This window comes from Micropterus salmoides, unplaced genomic scaffold (genome assembly GCF_014851395.1).
Source record: "Micropterus salmoides isolate LMB-PRFRI ecotype aquatic unplaced genomic scaffold, ASM1485139v1 Ms_hic_scaffold_19, whole genome shotgun sequence".
NCBI lineage: Eukaryota > Metazoa > Chordata > Actinopteri > Centrarchiformes > Centrarchidae > Micropterus > Micropterus salmoides.
The window spans coordinates 27,598,973-27,619,878 of record NW_024041039.1 but is presented as its reverse complement, the minus strand read 5'-3'; the positions used below and the strand labels follow the sequence as shown (position 1 = coordinate 27,619,878).

The 20,906-nt window shown below is 40.8% G+C and overlaps 1 protein-coding gene across 5 annotated transcripts in view; it reads left to right on the top strand.

Annotated features, from left to right (window-relative positions):
• The window catches only part of daam2 (dishevelled associated activator of morphogenesis 2), a 93,219-nt gene that overhangs the window by 44,573 nt on the left and 27,740 nt on the right, over positions 1 to 20,906 (top strand). For all 5 annotated transcript variants that reach the window (XM_038728644.1, XM_038728641.1, XM_038728642.1 and 2 more), the window contains 2 exons: positions 7,561 to 7,635; positions 11,891 to 11,985. In XM_038728644.1, the coding sequence (XP_038584572.1) occupies positions 7,561 to 7,635; positions 11,891 to 11,985 (170 nt within the window). The remainder of the gene's footprint in view (positions 1 to 7,560; positions 7,636 to 11,890; positions 11,986 to 20,906) is intronic.

The window sequence follows — 20,906 nt, the reverse complement described above, 5'->3', positions numbered from 1 at the left end:
CCCTAATTCATAAACATTTGAAATTCCAGTTTTCACTGGAGCTACAAAGATGTTCAGTTGGTCTTACCAAAAAAGGCTTCCCTTCATCTTCTTCAGCTTAGGAAGGTGTTAAAGTTCTGTATTTGTAATTACATTTTTAATAGGCAAATGCACAACACAGTGTCAATTGGCTACTGACGCAGAGTAACATTAGGGGTTGCTAGTTGTATATTTTCATCTCCGGCTTGTTGCTAATTTTGTCTGCCTTCTGTTTGTTGCTGTGCAGGTAGTGTACAGTGGTTTTGTCAGAGCTTGGTTGCTAAAAGTGACTGCCTGCTACTGCTGGAATCTGGGTTGGTGAACAGTGAGACAGAATCATACATTAGGTGTTCCTGTGGTGCCAAACCAATGAACTAAAAGAGGCTAAAAAGTGCCATAGAGCTGCTTACTGCCGAGTTAGGTGACAAGTTCTATGTATTACATAGAATCATTTGATTAACTACTAAAATACAAATATTGATTAATGCTCAACTTTAATGTTGTTGCACATACAGAACACATGAGTTAAATGATCATAAGCCTGAATGAAGGAAATAAGCATCCAACTGCAATAGCAGTTTTAGTTTGTTTATCAGACACTGGTATTCGGTGTCAAAATAATGAGTCAGCAGTGATGGAAGGGAATTAGCGTAAATATGGTCTCTGTACCATGACTAAATCGAAGATCTTGTTGAGGGCTTCGGGCTTTACATAAGCCAACCGTATGCACTTCTGATCTCAGCCACAGCCAGGGGTGTTGGGCGTGTGTGCGTGAGAGAGAGAGAGAGAGAGAGAGAGCGAGAAAGAGTGGACTTCATTCTTGGTGAGCGTGAGAATGAAGGGATAGCTTATACACAAGCACAAGCGAAACGGAGATGGCATGTGCCAATCTCTGTATTTTGTATTGCATTCCTGCCTGTAAGTGAGGGTTGTTGCGCGCGTGTGTGTGTGTGTGTACACGTGTGTATACTTGTTTTTGCAAGCATGACTCGTCCAACAGCCCCCAGGTAGAGTACACGATGTAACATCTAATAGCTCCTCATAATCGTTCAGTTGTGGGAGCCAAGCAGGGTCTCCTGACTCACATTAGTAGCACTGCAATGATACACACACACACACACACACACTGTGTTTTCAGCCCATGATCACACAATATGGTCCCTTATCAGCAGTGATGCATTATCTACTGTCCTTAATTTCCCTGAAAAAAACTCCCAGGATTTTCTGTATAATTGTTTTGCTTTCCAAAAACTATGTATTATCCCCATCTCTGATGCTATGAGGGGAATGTCATTGCTGCTGGCTGATGGTACCATATGCACTCACACGTTGCCCTCTCATAACATGGCAGCAGCTTATGTCTTCAATTATTAGCCATGTGTGCTTTATCCCCATCATTTAAACTAATGTGACCCCAGGCAAAGATGTCTGCTAGACCATGTGCTAAAACGTGTGTAATGTTAGCTACCTGTAACAGGTGGCAAGCGTTACACAATCTTTGAGAATTCAATATCCTGTCCATTTCCTGTCTCTTTAGGTGAGACTTCCATAGATAAATATTCCCCGTGGAGAGATTGGCTCTTTGGAATGTCAGTCTCCCTCGTTGCACAGATGGGAACATATTGTCATGACAGCTGGAGCAAAGTTTGAAAGTCCATTGCTCACTGGCTCTGAATACACATACAGTCAAACCATGGATCACATGAGGGGTGGGATGTTGATCAGCCTGCAAATCAGCAATCTACGTTGGATGCAGCGTGTGGGAGAAGTAGATCAACAAAAGCAAGACAAGTAAACAAATGCCATAGTGAAGTGGACAGCAACAGACTGCACGCTGATTAGTATTGGGGAAGATGTCGGTCTTAGGAATGTCGGAGTCGCTCTAGGCTCCTCATGTGAGCATGAGACAAGTGCTCCGTGAGTAAACGGCAGGCTCTATGGATAGAAACCATGGCAACTGCTTCTGTGCGCTACACAGCTGTAGCCTATTTCACTTAAGTTAAAATTATAGGCTACATAACTGTACCTAATAGGCCTACGTCTAGTTTTGCGGGGATGCTCTGCCATGTGAATTCCCTGCTGTTGATGTCCTATTTAGTGATAGATTCTGGAAACTCACAAACAGCGAGGATCCACCCAAACCACTGTTGACCTCATTCTGGTATCAGATAAGTCAAAGATATCCAATAGTGGGTATAGTGATAGGCTTAAGACTAAAACATGTAATCTCAGCCTGGATATTGGAGGAAAGGTTACGTCAGATAAGGCTAGGATAGCTGACAGTTTAAATATGTATTTTACAACAGTTATGAAAACCTTGGTTAATAAGTTGGCGGGTATGTCAGGATACTATGGAAAGAGCCAAGTCCAGACTTTCTATCTAAAACAAGGGGTCCAGGCTGATGCTTTCTCTTTTCCAATAGTGTCTGAGGAAGTAGTGTTAAAGAAACTTAAAGAACTTAACCCATCCAACGCAACTGGCTTGGGAATGTATCCCAATGATTTTAAACAGGCAAGAGTTATCCTTTTCTATAAAAAAGGAAGCAAGTTAGATCCAGGAAATTATCGGCCTATATCCATCCTATGTGCAAAGAGCGAGTTTCACAAATTAAAATGTGTCAAACTTACAGGATTGTACACAATGAAGCTCCAAAGTACCTGCACAACTACTTTACCAAAATTAGAGAATACCACAATTATACCGCAAGAGGAAGTACAACTGATCTGGTATCCATTAGGTTTAAGAGTTGTCTGAGGAAGGATACTTTCCTGTATTCAGCTGCCATTATGTGGAATAGCTACCGATGAGCATAAAGATGATTGACTCTTTAGCTAGTTTTAAGTCCGCACTTAAAAAATGGCTGAGTGGCCGATTCCCCTCACAATAACAATTAATATAATAATATAACAACATAAATAGCATGAAATGTTGTCAATATGCTATTGTTTTAAATCTCATTGTTAATTTTCTTTTGTACTGGCCCATTCAATATTTAGTGAATTTCCATATATAATGTATAGTGATGTGACGGAACTAGTATTGTATGGTATATAGGAATGTGTAATGATTAGTATTATTGTACAATGCATTGTTGCTGTAATGTACATTATTTATTATTATTTTATAGATATATTTATATATTTTTAAGAAAATCAATGTCTAGTTGGAATCTGCTAACAACCAACTGGTTGCCTTTTCATGATGCTCCTACCCATTTGCCTTCCAAAAAAGGACCACAGTGGAAATAAGCCGTCTGGCTTTATTGTGTGTTATATCCTTTTGATGGTATCTGTAGCTGGGGCGTCTTTTGTTGGAGGCGCCACTTTTATATTTACAATCGATAAAGAAGCTCAATCAATTAGTCTCTCTTCCATTGATTTATGCTGCGCGTCGCATACAAAAAGTTCAAGACATTTTAAACTTCGGCGGCGACGGGCGTGTGTGAGGCGAACATAATTGCGACAGTTTCACTGGAATGCACCCGCTTGTCGCCACCACTTGTGCTCAACCACTTGACCTCCCTCTAACAGGGACACTTGCTGCTGAACGTAGACTGTTTATGCTGCTCCCCGATAAAAGAAAAATGTTGCTGCTGATACCTGTTCAGAAAAAAACAAGAAAACAGATTTATATATGTTAACCTGTTGCTCAGAAGGAGCATGTTATGATGTTATGATCCTTGCTCTGGACTTAGAGCTAGATAAAAGGTAATGCCCTGGCAGTGTCAAATAGCTTTGGTTTAATATTTGATTTGATTACATTAATGTTTAAGTTGAAATGTACAAGAAATATTTTATTGCTATTGTGTAAAGGGAATATAGTTGGTAAAAAGCACCGTATTTGTTCAAAGTGTTTGCAAACCACATGTTGCACTTTTGTGTATATAGCAGCACATTTAAATTAAAAGTGCGCAACACATTACTTTAGAATTCATTATTCAATTTTGTGCATAACAATGCAATTAATCGCATTGCACAGCATCATTATTTATTTATTTATTTATATATATATATATATATATATATATATATACACTTAAATAATAGCTAATGCTTTCCAACATATTGCTGAAACAAAGTGCTATTGTAATTACTGGATAGCCCATGTGCCAATTTCTTTATTTTTTTCATTTTGTGATTTATATCATAAGTGTTTGCTTCTGAAATTGTTTGCAGAAAGTATCACTGGGAATAGGAAGAAACCCAGACAAGTCTTTGTTTTGATCTGCAATTTCACAGTGATATGGTATCTAAGCACCAACTACACCAATTAAATTTTTTTGCAGACTGTTTTACTTTTTGCCAAATACAATATCTTCTAATTAAGCTGTTTTCTTGTCTTTTGCGCTTCCGGCCTTAGTTTATGAAGTGCTCTTTGAATATACAGTATTTCATTCAGTACAGTGCTGCACATTACAGCCAGGGTCCCCCAGGGCCTCTCTGAGCACATGGGAACATAGTCCGAGGTGCCCCACAAGTGCACCAATTGCCAGAGAAACAGGAGATATTGTGGAAACATGTTAGCATGTCACTGAGCTCAATTGTGTAGATTCTGGCCCGTCTGAGACCCAGAACAGTTTGATTACACATGCATTGGCCAAGTTGGCTGCCAAAGCTCTAAGACTGGAATACTTGAATGTGATATGTATATGTGATATGTCTTTGTCCGATTTGTTGTGCAGAACATACAAATTTTGTTGTGTAGGTGTGCAGCGGAGTGAAAACGAAGCACATGTTGAAGTGTGCAGGGTCCTGAAGTCAGCATATCAGCTTGTATTTTTCTCTTTACCTTCCTCCCATGCTCTTGCTCAGTAGTTTCAGAGTCAAGCAAACAGTAGAACCCTCCCATGACACATAAAATGCTTTAACTGTGGCCAGTTGAGTATTTGGACTCCCCCAGTTGTTCCTGAAATGTGGATAGGTGTCTTGGAATATGTGAGCTCCATTATCCTTGTCAGTGAAACCTTTTAGGACATTGCAAGTCTTTAGGACAGCAGGGGAGCTGAAATATGTAATTTCATCTACTCATTCGACAGGTGCGTCTGCAAATGCAAGCCTGCCAAACACACAGGGAAATATTCTTGAACTCAGGCTTTAGTCAGGTATTTGGGTCTTGAGAGAGACAACATATAACTCAACAGATGGTTGTAATAAGAGGAACACCTTACAGAAATATACCTGATACACTGCTGGGGATTCCTGCCCTCCTTTGCTGCAGCTTGGATTGTAAATCATATTTAATGTCACCAGACATGGGGAATGTACAGTGTAGTGTTAAGTGTGTAATTGCTGTAATAGAATGATGGGGTTGACCTTAAACTGTCGCAGCAGAGCACACGACTGAAATGTTTTCACCAAGAAGAGGATCACTAGCAGAAGAGCACTCCATATATGCGTATACAATATGTGTCATTTCAGAAACGCAAACCTTCTCGCCATTCATATGAAAAGCCTGCTGTTTGCACTTTTCTTTTATAACAGGCTCCGCTCTTTCTGTCTGGCTTCTTATCACAAGTTTTTAATACCAGTCATCAACTGTGATTAACTCCCAGAATGGTTTGATCGAGACAGCAGCACACAAGAACCAACTTGCCATTGCTTCAACCTTTTAAAAACTCCATTAGAAGTGCAACTATTCAGGAAGTGTATGGACTGATACGACAAGGAACCCCCCCCCCCCAAAAAAAACCCCCAAAAACCTCATCTTGTAATAATTTTTCATTTGTCCAAAAACAAGACGAAAATTACAATGCTCTACCCCGGCTCGTGAAACTGCCAGAGTAAATGTTGCATTGGACTCAACATGTTTTTGAGGGCGCGGCGGCGGCGGTAATTCGGCTGAAGGGCCAGAGAGAGGCAGTTAAGTTGTTAATCTCAGCGTCAGGATCTGTCTGGCATCGTGTCCTGAGCGTGTCAGCAGTATAGTGGAAACGACAGCCAACTTGAAAACACAAGCTGAGTAGTACAGTGAGTTTTGTTGTAGTTTAGCTCTTTAGGTAGAGCTCAAATGTTGGCAGTGAGTGCTGTAGATCAGAAACGGTGGTCAGTACAAGGACTGAAGTCCACATGGACCAACCTTATACTCAACTCAAAAAGCTGTAGTGGAGCTGCTTGAGTGGTTGGTTCAGAAATCTGTGGATTCTGCAGCTAATTTTCATGCCGAGGCTTGAAGTTCATTGAGGTAATAAGATGATTTTTTAAACTAGGGATAATCAATCCAGGGTGGTGCAGAAAAGAGTTTGTCTGGCTTAATCAACAGAAAAGGTAATTTAATTTCTGTTGTATCAATATTTGCATGATGGCACTACACAGCTAAAAGCAAAGGACTGGGTGACATACAATATAGATTTTTCCATAGCAAGGAAGGAACACAGAGAGAGTTGATTTGCTGTTGCTGCAACATGAATGCCCTTCTAATAGTTACATTTTTGACAACGATTTAAAATCCACTTAAACCACTGGCAAACAATGTCTCTGTAATCTCACAAAACTGTCACGTTTTGCATTAATGTGGCATTCTAAAGTTTCCGACTCCCATTGATGTGCACAAAGTAACAAGAAGAGCAACGCTCCACCAGTGCTCTAATCCTGGGCTAAACAAAACCAGATGTAATGCGGAACATGGTTTCCATTTACCCCTGTGCCTTGGTTGCTCGTGGCATCACGCTTCCTTGGATTGGCCAGGACAAATTGATCTCAGACAGAACTATTGGTGAACTATTGTGGAGTGCATTTCGTTCCTCAAAGCGATTCTTCTTTCTCTCTCTTTTTCTCTTTGTCCATGTGACAAAGGCTTAGACAAGTGAAAACTCTGAGATGTTGTGGACCGGACTGCCTGATCTATTTAGTCTTCATGTGGTTATTGAAGTATGCAGCTCAGGTAGAAAGTGAAAAAATGATGCTAGGACAGTGAAATATTTTGAAAATAATGTATAGAGACTAACACTAGCAGCCTGCTTTGTTCATCACACCCCATAAAGGTTTTTGGAGGAAATGGACTACATACTGATGATTTCACCACTCTTGGCAAACCTTTTGCAGTAGTGGGTTTACAAGTGTAAAGATTGTGAAAACGTTGGCATGTGCAGAAAAGAATCAAGTTCCAAAATGAAAGAGGATTAATCATCTATAGCGCATAAATGTCTTCTGTAGATTTTTTCCGCTTTTTGCCACAATAGGTTTTTGATATTTGTTGTACACAGGTGGACATTTTGGCCAGATATCTTTTCATGGACCAAATGTCTCAATCAAGGAAACAATTTTTTACCATAATCATTATAAATCATATTCCTGGGTAGCCTGGTTCAAGACTTCTAAAAAGCCGTCCACAACACTCATTGAAGGTCGTTTCCCCCAGTCTGAGAAACCGTTGACCAATCAGACCTTACAAGGCATGATTACACATGGGGACGTTATACTACTACATAGCTGGCTAGCTACCGAAGTGGGTTTAAATATGCATCGTTTACTTGCCCTTAAATCGGCAGAGCTATACTGTAATGTTTTTAAAGTGACTCAATCTGTCTTTGTGTCCATGCACAGGAGCAAGAGGACCCCAACAAGCTGGCCACTAGCTGGCCCGACTACTACATTGACCGCATCAACTCCATGGCTGCTGTAAGTCAAACACATTAACTTTAATTTTACTATCACAATATATTTCACATAGTTTGAGCATCTGTCCACCACTCCTACGAGGTCACTGTTCACTCAGTCATTCTTCCTCAGCCTTCTCTCTTGGCTTGCCTTTTATCGTCTCCCTGCTGACTGCTTGTTATATGCGCATGACCACATTCCTTCGCTGTGACCCCAGCATTCACACACACTGTGATGACAAACAGGCCATTTAGACACTCAGCAGTACAGTCAGCGGGAATGACTGTCAAAGACACGGAGCGAAGCCAGGATGACAGTATTCATTATTTCTTGTCAGTGTGGCTGCCAATAAAAACAGCATGAAATTGTAATTTTAAACACTGCTGTTGTGTGAGTTGTATTATTTGATTGTACATTCGGCAACTGACTAGTTTGTGCAAGTGGCCTCTGACCCTGAGTCCTTGTGTGGACGACAAGTTGGCTCCCAAGTGTTTGGAGATCATAAAACCTGACATTTTAAGAAGGGCTCTTTAAGGATGACATGTAAGCATGAAATTTAGAGACAAGTGGATACAATCTTGCAATTCCAACATGTGTCTCTCATATCAGCAGTGGACTTTTCAAAATTCCACTAGTTTTACATTACATATTTGTTGTTTTGCTCTAGCCAAGGAGAACAACTCTTAATACATTTACGAGTCTTTCCAGGCCATGGATCAGATAAACTGTTCAACCATAACTTACACAGCCCACCATAAACTTTAGAACCAGTAAGTAATGGCATTTAATATCTGTTTATTGCTATGTTGTTTGTTTTTTCTGGCAAACATGCCTGTAGCAACAACCCATGTTGGAAGATTGCTATTTTTGCAGCTGTTTTTGTTTACTGGCTCCACTCAGGGACAAGAATGAGCAACTTTTGAAGGGTGCACCGGTACCTGAGCATAGTGTTGAAGTCTGGAGAAACAATTTTACTGTCATTCTCTTGACGGTTCAGACAGCCTGCACGCACGCACGCACGCACGCACGCACGCACACGCGCACTCACACAGACATATAAACAGTATTTTAAGTGTAGTCAAGAGAAAGTGCAGATTTGCGAGTTGCCAAGAATGTAAAATCCACCAGGGCTGTAGCAGTGCTCTGTGCTATGAGGTGTCAGACATGCTGTCAGAAAAATGTTTCAGCCTGTCTTTTCTACTATATTTACACAACAAATGTCTAAGTCATTTGTATATAGCCTACAGTATACAATTTAAAGAATTATTTATATTCTTAAAACAAGTGGGATGAGATCTGTTGAATTTTTTTCCCAGTGGTTTCAGTTGTTACAGACAGTTTCTAGAAACATTGGGGGGAAAACGTGTTTCAGTAAAATAATTGAAAACAAATTTATTCAGCAAATACATTCATATTACATCAATGGCAGAATTGGTTATGCATAAAGAAGATTAAAAGTGTATGACTTTATGATAGATTAAGTAGATTAATATTTTTTTACTGTCTCCAGCCACACTTCTCCAGCAGTCTTTCCCTTATTCTCCATAGCTCGACCAATTTCCTCCCCTTCCTGAATTTTTTTATTTATTTTTTTCCCAGTACATCTTGCCCCAGAGAGCATCTTGACAAGAGCGCATTTTAAAATTTGGTGCTCTGCTCGTCCATTACTTCATGTCTTGGCTCCCAGGCGAGCTCACCAGGGGCTGCCCTTCTACAGTAGCTGAGTTATTGGATGAGCTCATTTTTGCTTTGCCGCCCAGAGAGATTACTGTACAACCAGAATTTTGATGTTCATTCATAAAACCATGTCAGAGCCCTGAGTTTGTTCGTTGGCCGCAGAGTGATAATTCAAATGCCCTTGTGACACTCGCAAGAGTTTCTGTCCAAGCTAGTGTGTTGAGCTTCAGAGCTCCTTCCTGGATAGGGCTTTCTGTAGATGGACAGAAAATGAGATCCAACACAGAAGCTTCTTAAATGCCAGTAATGGGGGAAAAAACACACAGAACATTTTTTCAGGTTCTCAACTACAATATAGGGACTCAAATCAGTCTCAAAAGCCTATTAAATTTAAAGTTGTTGCTGTAAATGGATTTCTAAATCACTACATGAGTGCTGGTGCTCGTAACTGCTGGACATGTAAATAAGCAACAATTTTGCCATATCAACTTAAAAGGTGACCAGAGGGTGTCTAGGTAGTTCACCCGGTAGAGCATGTGCGCCATGCCAAGGGCCCTCCGGGTTTCCGCTGCTCCCAAGGGGCCAAAATGTATTTCAGGTTTAAACTATGCCTCATGTGTTTTACCTTTTAAGGATGTTGTATGTTAAAGTAACACTGTAGCTTCTACCAGTACTTTAGTAAAACGTTAGCAAAGTAACAAAGCTCCTCTATTTGGAAGTTATTTCCACCTTACAGGATACATTGCTTAGCTGTGACGTTAAAAAGACTGTTGACAAACTAACTGACACTCAGCTACACAGCAATTATCTTCTTAAGCTTGCTAGTTTTGAAAATGCTAGAGTTCCTGTATAACTTGACAAAAAGCTATTAAAATGTTTTGGAAATCATATAATTTATGATGTTACTCACATCCTATTGTAAGAGAAGCCTTCATAAGTGGTAGTTGGTGGGTTAAATGAAGTCATATCAGCATTTTTAATTTGCAGCAAAATCTGATGGGAGGACGAAAGTTTGTAGTAATATAACAGATAATGGTATGGCCACTTCTTTAATAAAGGCCAGTAAATATGTTTAAAAGCAAAGCTATTTACCCTATTTGTGTCCAACCACATCATTCCACTCAATTTTAGTTTCTACCGACATAGGAACAATAGGATAATAGCTGCATGTCAGCTAGCATTTTGTTAGCTTAATTAGGTTTTGTGCCTCTAACTTTGCATGACTATTTTAGTTAAAAATAATGTTTACCTTCATTTATATTGAACAAATACTTTTACTTGGCGCATCAGTGACCCACATGGTCCAAATTAATGTTTTGATGAGCTGCTCTCAACGCTAACTCAGTTAACGACGCACTGACGACTAGCTTGAAGGCATATTTCTGGCTCTGGGGGGCACTTCCCATAATAAGGATTTAGGAAAGTACCTTCTGCTGGTTTACCAACTGGCTATAATAGTATCCTTATGTGCATGTTGGCCACAGGTACGAATGAGATTATAAATAGCAGATGTAGGAAGGAGCCATTTGGCTAGACTCATTGACACGGTGAACTGGCTCGCAGCACGACCAAATCATTCACTCTCCGCAACACTTGTTGTGTCCAACATCCCATCGACTATGAACATGTTCGTTTAAAGAAACAGGAGCCAGAGCCTTTACTTCTTGGCACAGGGTCCATGAGCCATCTGGACTTGAGGCTAAGTTGACACGATGGATGTTTTGACTGCACTGTTTCTAGATTAAACACTCTCACACACCGGACAGACCAGAGCTGCTGTTAGGTAGTCAGACATGGGGTCTGGCTTCAGCTAGCTCTGTAGGTGTAGCTGTTGGTCCAAAAAGTCCTGCCTTGCTATGGAATATTGCACCCAACTTTGACCTTTATGACTTTTTAAGGGTTTAAGAATTGGAAAACAGGGTCACATTTAAGTAAATATTTCTTCAGCCAAATTAATGGGCAGTCACTGTGACTAGCTTACTCCACTGCTGAAACACACACTGTTTGAACCATAGCACTTGGCAGTGAACTGCCACGGAAAAAGCCTGGAGAGGCTAAACAGAAGCCTTTTGGCCCTGACTAATGGGAGCACAGCAGCTCTTTGATGTTGCTGAGGGGAGCCTTCAAGTGATGCAGAAATGCATTAACACTACCACCAGTCTAAGTGCTTTTTATGATTTGTTGTAAGCTTGATTGGAGCTAATTGCCTGCATGACTTATTTTGGCATGTTGTATAGCTTCAAACTGTTCTGTAAAAGGGAAATGACACTGGAAGGGGGAGGAATACACACGATATGTTTAAGTTGCGGTGCCTGAAACATTAGCCTACTAATGAGTCTCTGATTATCTGTGATGCTAGGACTAATTGGAACAAACACATTTAATTGTGAGGATGAAATACTGTACTGTTGCTGTTTTATTGCTGTCGAATTAAGATTAACATTCTTAAGTGGGGCCAGCAGGAACAATGAAAGGCTCTAAAAGTGAAAAATAGGTAATTTGCCCAATGTCACCTGCTATAAAGCCAAAATTCAGCAATATTAATCTGCTGTGTTTCCACTACGTTCCATTTTCATTTAATTTCTCACCATTTCTACAGATGCAGACCCTGTTCGCCTTTGATGAGGAGGAAATGGAAATGAGGAACAAGGTGGTGGAAGATCTGAAGACAGCATTGCGGACTCAGCCAATGAGGTAAGTGACTTTCTCCATCCAACTAAACATGATCTTTCCGTGTGCTGCAGATAGTGCATAGCTTTATGTTGCTCGGTTCTCCTACATGTCATGCATTCCTACTATTTGACTTGTTGAAGTAATGCCCCACACATTAAACCCAGTTAATAATGTAACATGCTACAGAAAACTTTACTTTACTTTCCATGAAGTCTGTCTCTTTTCACAGCAGGAGTACTGTAAAAAGAAAAGAAATCCGCCCTATAATTATTTTAAGATCTACAATGCTATTTTTTTTCACCCTCTGACATGTCATAAGCAGCTGTTAGGCCTCAGTCATCACCATAAAGAAATATTCAAGGACATTAGGCTGCCCACTTAAACAAACCGCCCACCTCTCCCAATCAGCAGCTCCTTAAAGCTGTCCATCAACCTGTGCCAGTCGTATGATGCAGTGGTCTGGACCAAACCTAGGGTGTTGAGCTTTCTCAAGGGGGGCTATGAAGTGACAGACCTCATGTGCAGAGTGACAAAAACCCAGAGCGTGTCTGGGTCACGTCTGGGTTGTGTGTGTGTGTCCTGGTGGTGTTTGTATCTGCGCATGTATGGAATGTTCCTAAAGTGGTCCATAAATATGCTGTGAGAGGTTATAAGGATAATGTTCTCAATGAAATGTTTCAGACATGAATAGATTGTCTCTTTTTTTTGCATTGATTTAATAGTTGGCAGTAGAGAGACAGGAACAGTTAGGAGAGAGTGAGGGGAGAACATGCCAAATGTATATAGTATACCAAATGTTCTGAATGCAATATGAAAAAAACAAACATTACCCTGTCCTTAAAACTAAATTAAAAACTACCTTTTTGTTCCAGGAACCCTCTTATGTTGTATTTAAATGAGGGGGGGGGGAATTGGGGATACACTCATTAAATCTGATTTATCACCTATGTCTGCTCCGGTGCTTCTGATTCCCTCCTCATGCCATTCAAGATGGGACTACAAATATAGTCCAGTTTAAGGAAACTATGAAAGCTCACTTTTTCAAATCATAGTCATGAAAGAAATTCCAATTAGTGGAACAATGGCTTGTAAAACTACATGTAATAAAAGTCATCCCTGCTGTTGCAGGACAGAATATATAAGCCCAAACAAAAGAAAACTGTAGGAACATATAGATATTCCTTTATTGGTAACCCCTGTGAAGCATAGTGCCGAAACTCCAGTAAGAAGATTATTTTATAATACAGAAGCAATTTGAGGGTGTGGCTACTTTCCATTATTTGAGATGTTTTTTAATAACAGGGTTAGAAAAAGCAACATTTCTTAGGACTTTAATGAGGCAGAGTTATGAATGCTGTCTTATTGCTGAGTTTTGGCAGCATATGGAAAGGACTACCCTAGCACAGTTTCAGATACTTCAGGTCAATACTGATATGTCCTTTGTGCACTATTTTGATAGTTTGCAAGGTTTTTTTGCCACTCTGTGATTCTCTCTTACTAATTATCTCTTTGTATTATATTCAAGTGTACTTAATTTACCATATCAGAAGTGGATGTCATGACTCAATCAACACTATTCAGCAATGCACCTGCACCCATGCTGTTCACAGAGTGACTTATTGCTCATTAGCACACACATTTTTTTGAGTATTGTAGCAGTGATGTGGGTAGCAGGTGTGTCCCACAGAATATTGGTGTTCAGGGACAGCCTGGGCAGTGTGTTAATGTCCCACCAAGGCTTGCCTTTATGACAAATGGATGGCTAAGGCAAGAAAGACTGTGAGATGACTTTGTACTTCACAACCTAGATGTCTGGGGGAACTGTGTGTTTTAATGTGGCCATCAGCTTCACCTAAACATCCCCTTTATGTGTCACTTCTTTGTCCCCTTGTGTACGTATGCCTTTGTGTCAGCATTTTGTGAGACATGGTGTCTGTCCCTATTCAGCCTTGATTCATGCCTGTCCTTGGATGGCTGCCTGAAATGGCCTCCCCTCCCTCCTTCCCTCCTGGCATTTCAGAGAGGCAGCTGCGCCTGGTTGTGAAGAGGTGCCCTTGTGCCCTAAGCCCGCTCTGCAGGGCCACAGGACCCAAACACATGGTGGACATGCAGGGTGCCAGGCAGACTGCACAAAAGCATCACATTGTCAACAAGCCACCCACTGTTGTCACTTTGACTTATAGGCGGATTAGAAGCCAATGAAATGAAAAGGTGCTATGTTCAGGTCGCATGTTCTGTTGTGCGTTACTGTTAACACAAAGGCCAGTAAATGTCTTTAAAATGGCAAACATGTTATTTAAAGGTGTGTATTTTCCATATCATGCCAACCTTGAGGTTGCTGAGGCCATTTTAATTCCTTAAATTAAAAAGCTCTGCTTCGGGTTAACGATTTCTAACTAAAAGGTAGTGGTATGCAAGCTTTTTGGTTAGTGACCCCTTAAAATAAGGAAAGGTCAACGTATGACATTTACCTTTTTGTTATGGTTGTGGAGTGTACATTAGTTATGAGCAGTTCAACCAAACATTTTTACTTATAATATTTAATTTGATGAGGCCTGAAAAGCTTAAAGTAGGCATGCCCTGATCACATGACCACCAGATTGGTATCTGCGTCAATACTGACCTTATGTGACATTTACGAATACATTTTTCTATAGAGAATTCAATGATTATAGAATTCAATCCCTGGCCTTGTGTAAGACAGAAGGCAGTAACGGAAACATCTGTTCTTTTGCATTCCTTTGCAATTGTTCCACTACACAATTATCACCTGAATCTGCACCTCCCCACTGCTTTATAGGGCTTTAACGTAAGTTTCAGCTCATTTCAGTTCTTTTGGTTCACTCTCACGATTCTCGTAGCATCGTTATCGGCACTACTTGCTCAGCACCAAACTGCAGACAGGCACAATAAGCAACTAGTTGGTGAGCAAAGTACATCGCAGCTAAAGAGCCAGATATTTCCCTCAGGAGTTGATAGAGAGGGAATATTGGAGTATTTACAGGTTAGGCACTACATTTGTTCACTACGGGGCGGACCCCTATTGCATTTGCACCCTGTCTAATTGAACACATCCTAAAAGATATACAACACACCAGTGGCCTTTAATCTTTATTTTATAATAGAATGATGGGTTTTCAAAGCTAGTGAAAGTCTAACTGTGAAGGCCAAGTGAAAATAAGAAGTGGACGTCTGTTTTAGAGACTGTGAATGGGAATCAATATGGAAAGAGGCTCAGTCCTTTTTGTACAACAGCCGCTATAAGCAGTTGCAGTTTAACATCATTCATAGAACCTACTTTACACCTGAGAGAGTCCACACGATGAGCAACAGCATCTCCAAAATGTGTCCTAGATGTAAAACGGAGACAGGGAGCCTTGAACATGTGTTCTGGATTGGGTGGGAGATGTTATTTTTAAAAAAAACTAACTTTCTGACTTCCTGCTTATCCATACTTTATATTTGAAATAAAGATAATGTAGAGAGAGATTTTAGTGTCTGTCCCACAATATGAACTGGGTTTCATGGAAGCTCATTTGCTGACACAAACCTGTCCATTAGAAGTATAATTTTAAACTGTAAAGAAGAGTGTAATACAGCTACTAGATTTACTTGGCTGACTGTAGTCACATAATTTTTATCTTCAAAATTATTGTCCTCTACAGGTGAATGTAGTACAAGTCGACTATTCCATTAAGAGTTGTTGCTCTGTATGCTCCCCCCTTGGCATTTAAAACTCATGGTAACACCCAACAACTGAATACGGACATATCAGTGTCAGAAGCATTGTGGGTATTGCAGGAAATGAGATCTGAAGTCGGCAGGATGACAACAAAGGTGGTACAACAAATATGTAATCATAACAGTTCATCACAGAACGACTGGGCTGTGTCTAACGTTTTCTCCATCAGTGAGAAGAGGCAGCAGGCGAGTACATTCTTGCTGTGAGTGATGCTGCACTTTGCCATTTACCAGAAATGGTTTTAATAGTTGCAATTGTTAAACTGATTAAAAGGCCCAGACGTTTTATTTCAAATATAAATTTGATTCATTATAAACAGCCATAAAACGAGGACATTTTGAAAATTGGCTGCATTTCTCTTTTATGGGAATTTATAGCTTATCTGCCAGCAATTATTGCTTTGTTTACCAGCTGTCTAATGGAGCTTGAACCATCACGCTGGGGTTGTGTGTTTACTCACATAAAGCAGAATCTCTATTCAAGTGGGCATGTGAGGGCCAATATGCAAACACAAACTGCCACAGCCAGCTGTGTAGTCACATCAAATCTGGTGTACATTTCAATTTAGCTTCCAAATATCTAAATATTTACTCTCATGGCATTTTAACTGCACATATAAGTGTACTTACATAAGCACTGTTGACATCTGGACACATCTGCAATGATGTTTATGTCGATGCTGATGAGCATACTGTGCGTGCTTTCTTGTATCTCAGACGTGGCGCTCCTCAATCGCTGTCATTTCCACGATGAAAAAACTGCAAGAGGACAGGAAATGAAGCTTTGCTGGAGGTCACTGAGGCCATGCTGGCCCAGAATGCACTACAGTCCCAGGCTCATGTCAGTAGAGCATCACAATGCTTCCCCGGACAGCTCTCTGGACATTAGTTCTGCAAATCTCTTCCAGCAAGAATATTGACTTGAGTCGACTGCAGCCGATCTCCCTGCTCCTGTGTCAATAACCCTTTGGACGATTCACTACCACCACATGCAAATATTATCCTTCAAAACATTTTGCCGCCAGATCTCTCAAAGGTTCCGACTAACAGAGAGTGAACTTTTCTGTTTTTACATATTACCAGATGCGTAAGTGGGGGAGCGGAGTTATCACACCTTTACAGTCTTGAATGTTTTTGTTTCTCTCGGAGCGCAGTTTTCTCACCCTTTGATACTTAACATTAAAGGGGGAAATGGAGAAAAATGAGTGTCAGGTGGGTAGACGCTGTGCAGGCAGGTTTAAATAGACTGAGTCTGGCAGTGAGTGAGGTTTGTGCTAGAATGACACTAGTGAACGGATAGGGAGAAAGGTGGTGTAAGGAAATGGTTTTATTCCACTTTTACTTTCATCCCCAATACCTTTTTGGCTTTTTAACATAATTATGTAAATCATTCTGCTTACCATACACACATACAAAGAATACCGGTAACAGGTAGGTGAAAAGGTTGTTTCTCAAATCATGTGGTCAAGATGCAGGGAGGGAAAGTGTACGAGAATATTTTACTCAATTGAAAGTAAAATTACTTGTGTAAAAATGTACTCTTGAGTAGTTACAGCATTATGTTTTTAAGAGGTGGTGGGTGTTAAAGGAAAAAATATAATATGATGGCATATGATAGGACTATTAAATTATAGAATGCCTTTAAGCTACAAAATGGTGTGCCTTAACTTGTCAACACTGACTGAACAACATCTCCGGAACAGGAATTAATTTTAGGGCTATAGACACTGTGGAGCGTGCAACAAGCATAGAAATAAACTGCCACTTCTTATAGAATTACCAGCAGAGTGAAGCATTGCCAAGGCAGACCACATAGCGATGTATAAATAATATAAACTCCACAGAGGCTGCCGCCTACAAACACAGTTGTTGTTGGATGTTCTCATTTTGAAAAGTGAGTTGCAGCCTGTGACCATTATTTGTTGTTGTAATCACCAGTTTGAGCGTCATTCTGTGAGTTAGATTCACTGCAAGGTCTTCCATCCTCCTCCTCGTTCATACTCAATGCATAACATAACCAGTCCACTCAACCTCTCTGGTCCCGCTGTGCAGGAATGTTGTGGCTATATAAGAAGAAGACGTGCTGGAGGATCCACCTGTTGGTCACACACTGTGGTCACACCAGGAGTGTGACTCTTTCATGTGACTTTTGTTCTCACTGTAAGAAATGCAGATGCACTTAAAATGACCATTTTAAGAAATACTTGTACAAGTACCCTCAAAAAACCGTCTTTGTTGTAGTAAGTAGAGTGTATATAGAGTAAGTTTCCCCTGACTGTCAAGTGTGTGCGTCTTAATAAACAAGTCACAGGAACCACTGTGGAAACATCAGCCACTTCAGTTTACATCACATGCACACACTTCTTCCTGTGAACTTAGTCTATAAGAGCCATTCCCTCTTGCCATGATATACTATACACATCACAGATGTGCAACTTGACCAGGGCTTTTTGTGATCTGTATATGTGTGTCTATGTGTGTCAGTTGTATGTGCGTTGCCCTTTGTTTAGAAGGGGCCTCACCTCAAGTTAAATTTATTTTGAGTGAGAGCCGTGGTGATACCATATGACTTCACACCTTCACATTAAATAGTTTATAGCAGCACCTCTGAAGAACTTCCTGGGCCCTTGTCCACACTCTGGCCCTTTTTGTAGTAGAACAAAACGTGTGTATGTTAAGTGTGTATGAACGTGGTGATTAAATGAAGGACGGAAGAGAGGCAGAAATCACATGATCTCTTGAGAGTGTGTGTGTGGAAGTATTGCACTTTTGCACTACAAGTTAGGATGGTTAGGCTGTGAGGCAAGAATAAACTCTGTCGGCCTGTCTGCCACTCAGCGGTGTTCAATATGCTGAATATTTTGCCTATGCAGCTAAAACCTCAAAGTCCAGTTGGTTGGAACGCATTTGTGAATTTGAATTTGAGCATCTGGATTTCTTTCCTGCTCATTTAGAATATTATCTCTGGGTTTTATGCTTTTTAGATCAATGGAAATTATATGACCCCTAATGTTTTTGAATAACTGCTTACTAACAACACTGGCAATCATTTAATAATGTAAAATAGTAGGTATCTTAGAGTTTACTTATATTTCAATCTGCAGCTAACCTTGACCTCACCTTTGACTATCCATCACTTTGACTCACACACACTGCAGCACTTTCTTGCTACACTGTCACTTTTGTTTAGTCTCGTCCAATTCCAAGTTCCTCGCTTCTTTCTTTTGTCTGTCTGAAGAACTTAGTGTGTGTGTGTGTGTGTGTGTTTGGCTGGGCCTTGATATTGTTCAGCTCTGCCTGAGCTCATATTGAATGCAGCAGTTGTCGAGCTCTCGCTGTCTTGAACGCAATCCCAGGGGCTTTTCAAGTATGCAGTGGTTGTTCCAAAAAAAAAAGAAAAGAAAAGTAAAGAAGAAAAAGGCCTGCACGCCACTCGGCTGAGCGTGGATGTCAGCGGATAGGAGAAGACAAGAGGAGACTCAAAAGTCATAAGGGATGGGGATCCATTGATTCAAGTGCTCACTGGAGAGAAAATGAAAGACCGGGGGGGGGGGGGGGGGGATAGTTGTAAGATTAACAGAACAGCGGATTAGCGATTGTTGAATCCTTTAAGGAGCCATGCATATGCGTTTTTTGTGTATGCGTGCATCTATCCTCCTACCTCCCTTATACAAGCCAATGCACTTGCATGGGATGTGTGCATGGGTTTCTGGCAAGCGAAGCCTTGAAACCAGTCCACCCTTTCAAACCCAGACTCCCAAGAATTCTCTCACCCTCTGCTTTCCATACATTAATCACAAGGATGTTCGGCTTAATTTCTCTTCCAGCGTCAAACCTCTCTCTCTGAGGTGGCCTCGCAATTCATGGACAGGCGAATGGCAATAGCTGCCTTCACTGCTGGCCAAAGACTTGTCACCGATATAAGATGTGCAACTTTAAAAGTTGGATCGGTCTGCCTCGCTCTAGTTCCAGTGTCTGTGTTACATCTGACTCACGTCATATCTAATATATTGGATTTATTTTTTGCCACCTTGGTGTTGAGTGGAGGTTGCAGTGTCTGCGCTGAAACAAGAAGCACATTGTCTGCTTTGTCTGCTGCACATTGTAAGTGTGTGTGTGTGTGTGTGTGTGTGTGTGTGTGAGTTCTCAATGATCTCAATGCATTGTCAAGGAAGGTTGACTGTATGCGTGCATGTAGAATGCTCTCCTTGATCTCATCCAGGCGCGGCTGGAGATCAGAGGATAATACGTCTTTGAGAGATTTAGGTTAAAAAAAGTGTGTGTGAGTGAGGGAAGAGCCATGGCTTCAATGTATAAAAGAATAATTAGATGATTTACATTTTTTTTTTTTCATGCCTGCTTGAGCCAAGACAGCGGTGGGAAGGGGTGGAACTTCTGACATCAAAACAATGTGTCTGTCATGATGAGTAGCAGTAAATCCAAATTCAGACCCTCTCCCTCTTTCCTCGCTGTCCTTTTCACTTCCCGACTCCATCCTTCTTTTCCCTTCCTGTGTTCGTCTTCTCTCTCCTCTGCCTCTTTCGCTCGTTACACAAGCCCGCGTTTGTTTGAAATAATTTATGAGCCCTATCAGGAATCTTAGTGAGTGGGAAGGTCATTTACAGTGCAGCCCACAGCGTGCGCACTAGATGAGGCACGCCTCAATGTTTACATGTCCTGTCCGTCATTCAGCCTAGGCGTGCTTCTCTCCCCAAGAGGTTAATTACTTGCTGCTTTCTCATTAGTTCAGCTAATGAGCGTTGTCAGTAGGAGACTGGATGAACTTGGGTTGTGACCATGTCAAGTTTCATGAGTAAAGAAGCTATTCTTGTCTGCCACTTTGATGATTTTTATTCAAATGTTGAGTTGACTACATTATTTAAATCAGTTCAAAATAAATAAGTATCTAAATTAGTGCTGAAATGATTAGTCCACGAGGGGCACTCATTATTGTAAGTACCTGTTCAGCGTGTGAAAACAGCGGCTCTGGAGGAGCTTTGAAAATAACGCCTCATGGTGTCATCAGGGATGTCTTTGCTCGGGGAAGGAGACTACATGTTTATTACAGAAAGCCTCCATTACAAACTGAAGGTGTGAAGAAAGATGCGGGAGTGCGTGCATGTCCTGGCAGGGAGGGTCCAATGAAAATATGCAATTGGTTGCATTATGGGAAATGTAGGCTGCAGTGTTTTTGGAGCTTG